We start from the raw sequence: 13,174 nt of genomic DNA on the forward strand, positions 1-13,174 counted from the left end.
ATCTAATTGCATCTGTGTTTTGACAACATCAGATACACTACTTTTCTCAGCAGCCTGAAAAATTTACCTTTTGACAATTGGGATGGTAATAGCTCTTTGAAGAGGTATTTTTCTTCCAAGTGCAAACCCCTGTCTATTAATGCTTTTGATACTGCAGTCAGCCCTGGAACGGAAATGCTGAATTAAACTAATGAACTCCCACATGTCACACAACCGCTTTCTTTGTTTTCTCTTTCTTCCTGTACAATCTGTGCTGCTGATTCCAAAAGCAGAAAGCAGCATCCAGTGAACTTGAGAAGGAAGTTGTATACAAAATGACAACCGCCCCCCCCATACACACCGCCCAGCCAAGCCAAGTAATGGGAGAGGCCATTTAATTGTGATTGGTGGGTCCCTGTGACTTTTTCCATAATGTAGCTGATCCTTCGTTGACTTTAAAAGCAAAGAGGTACAGAGAGCGGCAGAGTAGAAGGAAGAAAAGAAAGTGGATAATTGGGGCAGTTAACATCTACTAAGAAAAAAGAGAGAGAGAGACTAAATATATACCTTGAAGTCTTTATGATTCAAATCCTGGGATAAGATGGAGCCCATCATTTTTCTGAGCACCTTTTTGCTTCATTTTGCTGTTTCTGTGGCTTCAGAACCGTAAGGAAATGTTATATCCTTTATTCCTACTATAGTACTAGCAAAGTGAACTTATTAAATGCGTTCTATGTTAAAATTTGACTGTAGTTCACCATTTCAACTTCTGAGACTGAGTGCTGGTTTGCCTTATAAATTCTGAACAAGTGTAAGAAGGGAATTGATATCTTTTTCTTAAGATAACCCTCTCTGCAATACAAGTTTATTGTATGTAATACCATGAAAATATTTCAGGAATATTTCAATAAGCCAAAATTGTTTTCATGTTTTGCATTTGGCTACACTTGTTTAAAGTGTTGATCACTTTCTTTGTGTAGACAGTATATACTATGGGTCTCCTCCGTGATCCAGAGTCATTCTACCGAAAAGGCTTGTCTCCACCTTTCAAATCTCAATGAATCTGTATCCTTGAGTGTCGTCTTAGAATCTGATGGCTACAATACCACTATTTTTGACCAGTCTGTGGAAGAGGATAACTTCTATGCTTGTGCAGATTTCCAGGTGAGGCACTAGATTTGCCCCTTCTGATTTTCTGTTAGGGTGATGAAATTACGACATAAAAATCATTTTAGGAGAGATAAATCTTGATTTGCGATGAATTGTGGAAGCTAGGAAGTGGAATTAGAGAATCCCTGAGAGGAACCCATGCAACAAAATTTGTGAAATATTGCCATTTTTCTTTCACAGGAAGTGATAATAAAATGCAATCACTTCTTTTTAGATACAACCATTTAACAATATGAGGAAAGAGAATCCAGAGACAGAGAAGCTAGACTGGGACTCAGGGCAATGAAAAAAGAAAACAGAAGATTAGCAGGCATAAAAATAAGTTTATTAGAAAATGCCCTAATGCTATTTAAATAAAAGAATTGTAAAAAGTGGTGTCCATATCTCCCATTAAGAAATAATTTACTCTCTGGAGGCTCTCAGCTTGAGAAACCAAATTAAGACATTGTTTACAAGCTTGATGTCTAAAAATTGTTTTCCCATTCTCTGCTCTGTAACATAAACAGGTTTCTCAGAAGTCGTCTGAGCAGTTGGCTTTTGTGACATTGCTGGCTAAGGGAGAGACGCTTAGAATCTTCGAGAGGAGATCTGTAGCACTCACTTCAGAGGAGACAGTAACTTTCATGCAAACAGATAAACCCATCTACAAACCCGGAGAGAATGGTAAGTCAGTGTTTATGTTTCCTTCATATCACTGGCCTCAGGAGCACATCCTCAGATTGAGAGCAATCCAAACACATGAATGTCAGAGTCTTCAGTTTAAAATGTTATGGGATCAGGATGCCTGGGTGGCTCAGTTGATGGAGCTCCCTGCTCAGCAGGGAGGCTGCTTCTCCCTCTCAATCTGCCTGCTGCTCCCCCTGCTTGTGCCCTCTCTCCTGCACACGTGCTCTCTCTCTGCAAATAAATAAAGTCTTGGTGGTGGGTATTATGGAGGGCACGTATTGCATGGAGCACTGGGTGTGGTGCATAAACGATGAATTCTGTTACACTGAAAAGAAATTAAATAAAAAATTAATTAATTAATTAAAGTTACGGGATTGTGGATTTCTTGAATTTCTACTGTTTATCTAGATCAGTTATGAAGCAGTTTCCTCCAACTCCATTAATTGAATGCTTCACTTCTTCAACTCACGCATGCCACTTTTGCTGCTTAAAAATTCTAATGACAGACTTCTGTAATACAATTACTACAAGCATGGGACGTGGAACAAAATTATTTGGTTTCATTTGTTTCTCCATAATGTACCAATTGGGCAAGCTAATTAAACCTGTGTTTAAACTCATTTCTTTTCCTCTTTAGAATAGAGATACTAAAAATGACTCACTTGCAGAAATATTGTGAGAATAAAATAAGATAGTCAATGTAAAGTACTACCTAGCACCCAGTAAAGACTCTGCAAATGATATTATTATTATTATTATTCACACCAGTAGAAATCATCACAAATCTGATAACCTAAGCAGAGTCTTTCTAATTTTCTTTACTATTGCATTAAGTAAAAGGCAGCAGAAAGAACACCAAACTAGGATTCTGAAGGCTGTGGTCTTGTTTTGAGTTTGTTGATAAATTACTGGGTTTAGTCAAGTAAATTCAGCTCTTTGAGACGTTCAGTTTTCTCATTTATAAAATTAAGGGGTTGGATGACAGCATCTACGTATTATCTTCTAAAATTATGTACTTGTATGGTTAATTTAAAAGAAATAAAAGAGTTAAAACAGAATTCATATTGTGAGATTTTTTTTTGCTGCATTGCATTCTATCCGCTTGTTAAAATGCTTTGATGACAGTTATTATACAAAGGTAGTTAAAATGGTCTTTCTGGAATTCTGCTGAAATTAATTTAATGTTTACTAACATTAATAAGTTTGCCAAGAAAATTATAGGAGGAATGTAGCTTCTACTATATATATTTCACATTTGTCTTTCTATGATTAATTCCATCACCAATTTTTAAGGCATCCCTGTGGGCCATTAGGGTAGAAGTTTCTGGTGGTGGCAGCAGCTAGTGTCAGCTTTGGTAATAATAACAAAGCAATTGACAACAGAGGAATTACAAAAGTATTAATAGGAGACCGTTCCAAATAGAACCCAAATTTCAAAGGGTCAAGTGAGAGCTAGGGGAGAAGGGAGTATAGCATTCTGTAGTAGCAAGGTGATTAATTTCTGTATCTATTTATAAGCAATCATACCTGGAAAGGAAATAACAAGAAAAAATATTGTCCCCTCTTCCTCTTTTCTTTTAGTTCAAATTCGCATTGTGACACTGGATATCAAGTTCAAACCTGTTGAGGATTTGGTGAGTTCAATAATTCGAATGGTACAATGAACCTGAAGCAAATTAAACAAATCCATTGCTATGTAAAGTGTCATCAGAAAGTTTTCCATAAGTACACAAATCAGTTCTAGCATGGAATGCTATACAGGTATACTTTCAATGCTGACCGCCAAATTTAAAACTTCCCTTTATAGTGAGCTAACTGATAGGGTTTTTTTTAGGCCTTCTTATAATATAAGGGGGGAAATGGGTTGCATGAAACCTGCTTTTGACTTCAGGATCTCCCTCAGCATTTGGGGTTTTCTTGGCATGCTTCGTTGTAGAAATTTGTCTACAAATACAATATTAACCTGCATTTTTTTTTCTTTTCAGTATCCATTGATCACACTTCAGGTAAGCGATCTACTTTATCACAATTTCTCAAGATTATTTTCTGAAAGCACTCGCTTTCTATTTTTTAAATTTTATTTATTTTTTTATTGTGTTATGTTAGTCACCATACCATAAAACGTCATTAGTTTTTGATGTAGTGTTCCAAGATTCATTGTTTGTGTATAACAGCCAGTGCTCCATGCAATCTGTGCCCTCCTTAATACCCACCACTGGGCTCACCCATCACCCCACTCTCCTCCACTCCAAAACCCTCAGTTTGTTTTCTCAGAGTCCACAGCCTCTCATGGTTTGTCTCCCCCTCTGATCTCCTCCTCTTCATTTTCCCCTTCCTTCTTCAAATGTCCTCCATGCTATTCCTTATGTTCCACAAGTAAGTGAATATTTTCTGAAAGCACTCATTTTTTAAATATTCAGATAAATCCCATGTAGTTAGAAATTAAGATAACTGAAATAAGGAGGCAAAAAACCTTTATCTACATATGCAGTGTAAGGCATCAGATGAAGATGTATGAAGGGCTGCCATGTTTAGTGGAGGTCCTGTGTGGCAAGCAGCATAATGAGTTTTCAGGGAAAATGAAAGATTGGGCTCCTTCTAAGGGAGGTTTATATTTAAAATTGCTTGGTTTGGGCTACTGGCTCTTTTGAACCTTAATTTAATCACATCTTATCTTAAGGAAATAGAAAACCTAAATGTGTAAAGATTTGAAATAAGTTAGGTGATATTATTACAAAATGGATGCTTTGCTTTCAAATCTCTATTGCAGTGTGACTTTCAAACTCATTTCAAATCTCATGTCTGTCAGTAAATCATTTGTATCAATCAACTCCAACATAAGCATTTTAATTTCTACATGCAATATGTACCATCACTATTAACTCAGTCTAAATGTTGTTACATTGAGATCATCATTAATAAACATGTATGTAAATGCCTACTTCAAATAAGCTTCTTTATAATTTGAATTTTTTTGACTCTGCTATATGGGTGGCAAATAGTTCATCCTTCTAGTAGGATAAATATCAAATTGGCCATTTTCATACGTCATTAGTAATCCATGAGTAGTACTATCTTCAGATCGTAATTCAGCTAGTGTCTGAAAGCAATTGAAAGCTTAACTAACATTGGCTTCAGAGAGTAAAAGGTTTATTGTTTTCACAAACTGCTACGTCTAAGTGTAGGTGCTTTCGGATGCGGAAGGTAACAGCATAATATTACCAAGGATCCAGGCTTCTTCTACTTAACCTCCCTGCCATCCTCTGTGCATTGTTTTATTCTCAATGCCAGCTGCATCTGATTCTTGTAGAAATAATCTCCCAGTGACTTCTACTTGTATTCAGTTGGCCAACAGTTGGTCATGGGCAATCCTTACTGAAAGGCTGCATGGAAAATTAATTTAGTTTTCTAGACTTAATCATAGAGGAAAGGAAAAAGAATTAAAACTAAGTGAGTAGTAAATACTATTTTTGTTTCTTTGTAGAAACCTTTTTATCAGGAGTTCTTTACTCATAACTGGATGATATCAACAAACTTATGGAACCAGGTTCACATAAGCTGCAGTATACTAAAAGCAAATAAAGGAGAAAGGGTGGCATTATCTATCTTTCTTTTTTCTTTTTTTTTATTTTTAAATATTTTATTTATTTATTTGACAGACAGAGATTACAAGTAGGCAGAGAGGCAGGCAGAGAGAAGAGAGGAGGAAGCAGGCTTCCTGCTGAGCAGAGAGCCTGATGTGGGGCTTGATCCCAGGACCCTGGGATCATGACCTGAGCTGAAGGCAGAGGCTTAACCCACTGAGCCACCCAGGTGCCCTATCTTTGTTTTTTCTTGTGTCAATCCTTTTTTATTGTAGAACTTCCATTGAACCACTGTTGCATGCAATGTAAAAATTCATCACCAATTTACTTACCAAATGAACACCAGGGACAACTAATTATGAGGATAAATACCTCCTTATGCATCTGTTGGTGTGGGTCTACTCTACTTTGGAAAACACTCCACTGGAGCAGACACACTGAGTTTTAAATTTTTTAACTTGCAGCTCTGGTTCAGGAAGATAAAAATTCAAAGCGCTCATTACAGGTTATTGTTCTTATCTTTTGGGGGCTTACTAGAGATATACTAGATCAGCTGAATATTAATATTAATTAAATCCAAGTCCTTGAGAAAGTTATGTTATTTTTACAGTGTGAGATATGAGTTCAATAAAATGGTAGTTTTCTTTACTTACAATAACTACAGAACAATAACTACAGAACATACCCAAAATAAAGAAGGAAATACTAATACTCTTTATGACCTCTGATTTTTTTTCTTTTTTATTTCCAGGATCCTCAAAACAATAGAATTTTCCAATGGCAAAATGTGACCTCTTCTCAAAATATCACCCAACTCTCCTTCCAACTGATTTCAGAACCAATGTTTGGAGATTACTCTATTTTTGTGAGAAGAAAATCAGGAAATACATTGACACACCAATTTACTGTTGATAGATATGGTAACCAACTACTGCTTGGTTGTTCTATATAAATGTAGAGCTCAAAGGACTCAACAAAACAATTTTTATGTTAGATTTAAGCAAAAGTTGATGAGGCTTGATTTAGTTTTCTGTCATTTTCCTTTCTTGGGGTTTTCTGCTTTATCATCTTTCTTTTCTTGTTCCTCACTCCTGGTCCCATTGTCTGATTCTAACCTCTGACTCTTCTACCAAGGAAATATCTTCTACAATCCAGACAATCTTCTACATGATGTAAAAGATTACAATAAATACAATGTGGTGTTCTGAGAGCAGGAAAGAGAAAGGAAAGACACTATCACTTACACATAATTTGGGGCAGTTGAATTGTGGTTTATATAGGTGCATACATAGGATAGTGTTGTGCACAGAGGTGTACTTAGTTACATGATTGCTCTAAGTTTTTCTCACCAGTGATTGTAGGAACTGAAGTCTGTTTCTTTGTATTTCCAGTGTTACCCAAGTTTGAAGTTAAGGTCAGTGCACCACAAACAATAACTATTTCGGATGATGAATTCCAAGTGAATGTATGTGCTAAGTAAGTATTAAGGAAATTTGACTACACAGGTCAATACAAAGCTCAGAAAGAATGAGAAATGAAATTAACCATGTAACTTTAATTACTTATCTGCTTACATTAAGATTATTAGAGAAGTCATGAATTTTCATTGTAAAATATTTGAAAGAGATAAGGAAAAATATAAGAAATTACATATAATTAATTCTACCAATTGCCATTTGCATTGTGATTTATTTTCTTCCAAACTTTTGTGAATATTTTGCACAACTGCAATCATACTTTTCTACCCATTGTGATTAAGAAAACATGTCTTCATACTCAGCCACACTTTCATAAATCCTAATTCCTTGCTGCATAAACATATCACTATAAGGTCATACCAAATTAACTCTTCTTTTATTATATAACACATAAGAAATTTGATTTTGTTTTCCCAGTAACAAATACTATTATAGCCTATGTTTTTGTGTATAAGTGTATAAGAACTTCTGAATTAAAAAATATTTACTTAATAAAGATGTCCAGTATTGGAATTATCAAAACAAAATGTATATGCTCTTTCAGGTTTTGATTGCCATATTACCCACTAAATAGTTGTGTCAGCGTTCAGTTCTAACAACTGATACAGAAGTACCTGCCTCATTAAATCATCACCATAATTGGAGTTTTCATTTAAAAAATAAATGAAAGAAAAGAAACTCTTTAAAATGTCATAGTGGGGGAAAAAAGATATTTTATCAATTTAATTAGGATGAATTTGAATCCTCTTAATGTGAAAAGAATTCCTATATGATTTGAGAAATTTTCATTTTCTTTTTGAGAACTTGTTTCTAATGTCTTACATTTTTTAAGTGTGATGCCTTTTCTCAAGTTTCTGATAATATTTAATATAGTTACTATTTACTGAATGCTGATGACTGCATTGAGCATTGCATTCATTATATTCTTACAACAGTGCTATAAAACACAAGCTACTATCATCTCTATTTTAGAAAGAAATATAATAAGATACAGAGAATTAAAATAATTTATCAATTAGTGGAGCTTTGGGATGGCAGACCTAGCACTGGATTTAGACAAATGCTATTTGGCTTCAGAGGTATTGTCCTAACCAAGACCTCTGTTATAATTTATGTAAACAATTAAAAATGTAATATTTGATGTATTTGTTTAAACTGTTTATTTAATTGAGGACATGGAAATTATTTGCTTTTGAGTATTTTTAAAGTATTTAAATTTTTTTTAGTATTTTTAAATTATTTTGAGACTATTCAAAGTATTTTAAGGACATATTGGGTAAAAGGCTGACACTTTTTACAATGTCCTTTGGACTCTAGGAAAATCATAACAATATTTTTCTTGTTGTTGTTTCAGGGAAGAGTAGCTGACATGTGCCAGAATTTCATAAATGTAATATATGAGAGATGGAGATTACATGTGTTAAAAATAAGGGAATAATCAATATAAGCTTCAAAAAATCCAGGGTCCTAACCTAATTTTACTAGTAAAACCCTACTGGAAGCCAGAATTAATAAGATTAACACCTATAATTAATCTTCCCATTGTTGTGCTAAAAAAGTTCAAACCACATATCTGGAGAGCCAACATATTTATCAAGTAACGCCTTCATAAGAGACGTACTAAGCTAAATGCTGATACAGAATTGGGACTTCTTGACCCTTCTTTAACATTACATTCCACTTAAATTTGACATTAAAGAGTATGTCAGTATCAGCAGTAATGATATCCCACAGAAGCTCTGCTGGCTACAAGGCTATTTGTGGGCAGGCTGCAGGAACAGGAGGAACGAAATCAGGATGTCCAGGAGTGGACAGGAGTGAAGGAGTTGCCTCCTTCGGGTTGTATGTACTGTGCTCTGTGCATTGTTTCTTTAGTATTCCCTGGGACTTAACTTGGGACAGCTAAAAACAATAGCAAATCAGATTATATTAGCCAACAACTTCCAAGATGAATTAAGCTTTTAGAAGGAAGGAAAACTTGACTACAGGCAAAGGCATTTTAATAAACTGCATTGGTATCCACCAAAAACTTTTCAAATCACAAAGGGATAATATTTATTCTTTTTGATCTGTTTAAAAATTTGAGCTACATATTTCATGAGCCTATGTTAACCCATAGATAACACTACAGTGAGAGTTTTCTTTTATAAGAAAAAGACAGTAAGAAGAACTATAAGACATGTGCAGGTAGAACATTTGTGCCCTGATCTTAGTTTTCCCTCTATTTTGCATGTAATTGATATTTACAGCTCACAGATGATTTTAGTGATTTAAGTTGAGTCTCAAAAGCATTGAGAATTTTTAAATAGAGAAAAGCCAATTAGTGGAATGTGAAGAGCATGGGCTATGGGAAGTGAGGAAGATGGAATGGAATATGGAATTTCAATTTCACATCTTACAATGTGGAGAAGTGCGTTGCCTGATCTCATTTCACTAACCTGCACAATGAGATCATACATCTCCATCTCAGGGTCACTTAAAAAAAATAAATGAGAATCTATGTAAACATCGGGTATATACGAGTGTCCAACAATTAGGAAAATTATTATAATTGGTAAATGGAATTATATTCAGTTTTACTATTCACTAATCTCACATTTATTAACTGTTTTTCTAAATGTTAGTGGAAACAATCCTCAAGTAACAAAAAATCTCAAATCAACTGTATTTGCCTTTAACTGAAACTTTAAAAAAATGTGTTGTAGTTTTTTGTGTGTTTTAGGAGAAAGTGAGATATTTATTTAACCCTACCCCTAAGACGTTATGCGTTTCATTAAAGTTTATCTAGTTTATGCCAATCTCCATACCTTCTACATTTATGGAATGCACAATGAGAATTGTTGTTTCCAGTATTGACCTAGAAGATTCTAAGATCCTGAATAATTCACGTGTTACTTATATACATTTATATTTTCTGCTAAAGAAAAAAGTGCTGCAAATTTTATAATTTTTCTAAAATATAATTTTAATATAATTTTTAAAATATATAATTTTAAAATATAATTTTTAAAAAATTAATTTAATCATTAAATTTGATTTACTGAGATTTTAGATTCTACCTTACCTCGAATTTGATTTTTCTTGTTGTTGTTCTTCTTCCTTTCTCTTTTTTAAAGTAAGCTCTGGACCCAACATGGGGTTTGAACTCAGGACCCAGAGAACAGGCGTCACATGTTCTACCAGCTGAGCCAGCCAGGTGCCCCCTGAGTTTGATTTGTTACAAAGCAGCCGAATCCTCATAACAAAATCATGTGCCTAATTTAACCCAAATTCCGTGAGGAAGATAGCACTAATAGATGAGGATCACAATTGAATTTGGTCATTGGAATAGTCCTAGACTACATATATACTTTCTAGTCCTAGACTACATATATATATGTAGTCCTAGACTACATATATAATTTCTGAAGAAGCCCATCAAATACTCCCATGGTATTGTTCATCTATAATTATGTATACTTCCTCCTACCAGGTACACATATGGCCAACCTGTGCAAGGGAAAGCCCAAATCCGGGTGTGCAGAGAATATTTTTCCTCTGGGAATTGTGAGAACAACAACAATGAAATATGTGAACAGTTTATTGCACAGGTACAGATCATCATGTTTATTTAAAAAAAAAATGTTCTTGTTCATTTCATTCTGTAGAGAAGGATAAATTCTCCCTCTACCCTTCATGGTCTTCCACTGGACGAAGAATTAAATTTACATGAAGCAGGTTAACAGGAGGAAAAAAAACACAAAACAGTTTTATTAGGTGCACATGGAGGTCCCATAATGAAACTGAGATCTAACAAAGTGACCAAGGCAGGTAGTTTTTATAGTTTTTAGACAATAAATTTGTGAGGAATTGACAGGATAAAGAAAACAGATGTTTGGGAGCTTTTAATTAGTAAGGAATTTTAATTGGAATTTGGTCTGAAGTAGTAGATCAGAAAGAAAGTAGGATTTGTTTCCATAGCTTTCTTCGCTTCAAGGTCTGTTCTCTCTAGGGATAAGAATGTCTTTTTACTTTTTAGTGCAGTGGCCATGCCTTTCATATAGGAGGTCTATTTCCTGCTTTCACAGGTAACAACGAGGGTCTGCGTGTCCTCACACTGGCTATTTCTTAAGTAACTTTTATTTAAAATAATCAATATGCCGAAGTGGCACGTTTGGGGAAGCCTGCCCTCGGCCTCTACAATTTCATTTGTAAGAGGAACTTAACACTATTTTCATTTTGCGGATAATGGGGGTTTCAACTAGATAAAGTGAAGAACGAAGAGCAAGTACAACATCCTCCAATAGTCTCTTGTTCTCTAGGCCATGTAGATTGTTACCCACCGATGAATTCATAGAATTGTCAAATGTGAACAATCTTATTGGCTTTCTTGCTTTATATACTGTCTACTGACCTCTCTGATCTTTCTGCGTGGAATCATTAGTTATCTGTTAAATAAATGAATCCCTGATCATACGCACCATGCAACCTAGAACTGTCCTTGTGGAAAAAGTTCATTTGTAAACACCAGCAATTCCGAGTATCTACTTGTATTACTTTAGATTTGAGGTTCATTTGTGAAGGCATGATTTGTTTTCCCAATATGTAGCATCTTCACGTAAGTAAACAATTCTGCCCATTTGTTTGAGAAGCAACTTTGGACTTTGAACATGAAATCTCTATACAGTTCAGTTTATGATTTAAGTCTGATTGTCCTGAAGTTACTCACCAAAGTGATGAACATCCTTTAGGTAAATATCAATATTTGGTCAGGACAAGCAGAATTCTTTTAGAGAGGAATGCAGGTGAAGAAAGGCTGAGTGGAATTCTTCCAGATAAGCAGCACATTTTCCCATGGTGTGATTATAATGTACATTAATTAACTATTTTACCAAGTGATAGGTCTTCTCTCTCGGCTAATGCCCTTTTTCCCCCATTGTGAAAATAGAGCAGTAAATAATCTGCTAAAACTATCATCTGAGTGCTTTTACTTATTTGATATAGATTCCTTGGGGTGGGTTCCATGAGTTAAAGTAGATAGATGATAGATAAATAGATACAATTATATATACATACAATTTTAATTTTAAAAAATATTATGTTATATTATTGTCCAAAAAGTTTTTAAGCATTCAAATTCTTGTCAGCAACATGTGAGAACACTATATTTCCCAAATTACTCTCATCTGTATATATATAGCGGTTTTGAAAATGTTGCCATTTTGATAGAAATTTGTTTTAATTTGCATTACACATGAGTTTGAGCATATTTTCATATTCTTGTTATCAGTTTAAGTTTGTTCTTTTAAGAACTCTTAATTATCCGTTTTTCCTGTTCATGTGAAATTGAAACTTTCTTTTATTATAAATATTATCCTCCATCCTCTAAGCAAATCTTTTAAGTCTGTTATTTAAATACCAATTTTGACTGTGTTATTTTTGAAATATCAAAGTTCCTAATGTTTATAAGTTCTCGGCCTTAGAAAAAGTTCTCACCTACCACCATGTTGTATATACAGCTATTAAAGCACTTTAAGATTTTAAACATTTCTCTAATCAACATAAAATAGTTTTTGATTATATTCTAAAATAAAACATTTTGTTTTCTTCTAAATGGATGGTCAGTTGTATTCACACCTAATCTTATACAACTTTGCTCTCCCTCTTTATTCTACGTCATGCTCATAAAAGTTTTATCTATTTTATTGACCTTTCTTTGACTTGCGTTTTATTATTTTCTTTCTGATATTATTTTTGTGTTCCTAAATCATTTTTATTTTCAACATATTCATTCTTTTCTCTAAAATTTCATTTTGCTGGTTTTAAAAAATGTTAGTTCTTTCTTTTTGTTAAAAACACATTGTGTGAGGCTCCTGGGTGGCTCAGTAGGTTAAGCCTCAGACTCTTTGATATCAGTTTAGGGTCATGACCCCAGGGTCCTGGGATTGAGCCACATGGGGCTCCCTCTTCAGAGGAAGGTCTGCTTCTCCCTCTCCCTCTGTCTCTCCCCTCTACTCTTGCTCTCTCTTTCACTCTCTCTCTCTCAAACTAAAAACAAACAAACAAACAAACAAACAGAAAACCCTTTGGAAAAAAACACATACACACACTGTGTTTTACTTTTTCCTTTAACCATAGCTTAATACCATAGATTTTCATGCAAAGCACTTTTTTCCTTGGTATTAATGTTGAGATTCTTATCTCTTTGTCTCAGGGCTTACTGAAAAACATTTTTTTCTTAGTTTCAAGGCACTTAAGATTCTTCTGATGACATTTTACATTTCCTTTTAATTTGAGTTGTAAATATATGAAGTAAAA

General features: G+C 34.3%; 1 protein-coding gene across 1 annotated transcript in view; it reads left to right on the forward strand.

The window, feature by feature from the left end:
* Positions 1–439: 439 nt before the first annotated feature.
* The window catches only part of LOC131839078 (ovostatin homolog 2-like), a 44,497-nt gene continuing 31,762 nt past the window's right edge, over positions 440–13,174 (forward strand). Inside the window, exons 1-8 of the mRNA XM_059186177.1 lie at positions 440–645; positions 960–1,143; positions 1,656–1,812; positions 3,397–3,449; positions 3,801–3,821; positions 6,151–6,319; positions 6,791–6,875; positions 10,350–10,467. Coding sequence (XP_059042160.1) covers positions 581–645; positions 960–1,143; positions 1,656–1,812; positions 3,397–3,449; positions 3,801–3,821; positions 6,151–6,319; positions 6,791–6,875; positions 10,350–10,467 — 852 coding nt within the window. The 5' untranslated portion in view covers positions 440–580. The remainder of the gene's footprint in view (positions 646–959; positions 1,144–1,655; positions 1,813–3,396; positions 3,450–3,800; positions 3,822–6,150; positions 6,320–6,790; positions 6,876–10,349; positions 10,468–13,174) is intronic.

Source organism: Mustela lutreola, chromosome 8 (assembly GCF_030435805.1).
Source record: "Mustela lutreola isolate mMusLut2 chromosome 8, mMusLut2.pri, whole genome shotgun sequence".
NCBI classification, from domain to species: domain Eukaryota; kingdom Metazoa; phylum Chordata; class Mammalia; order Carnivora; family Mustelidae; genus Mustela; species Mustela lutreola.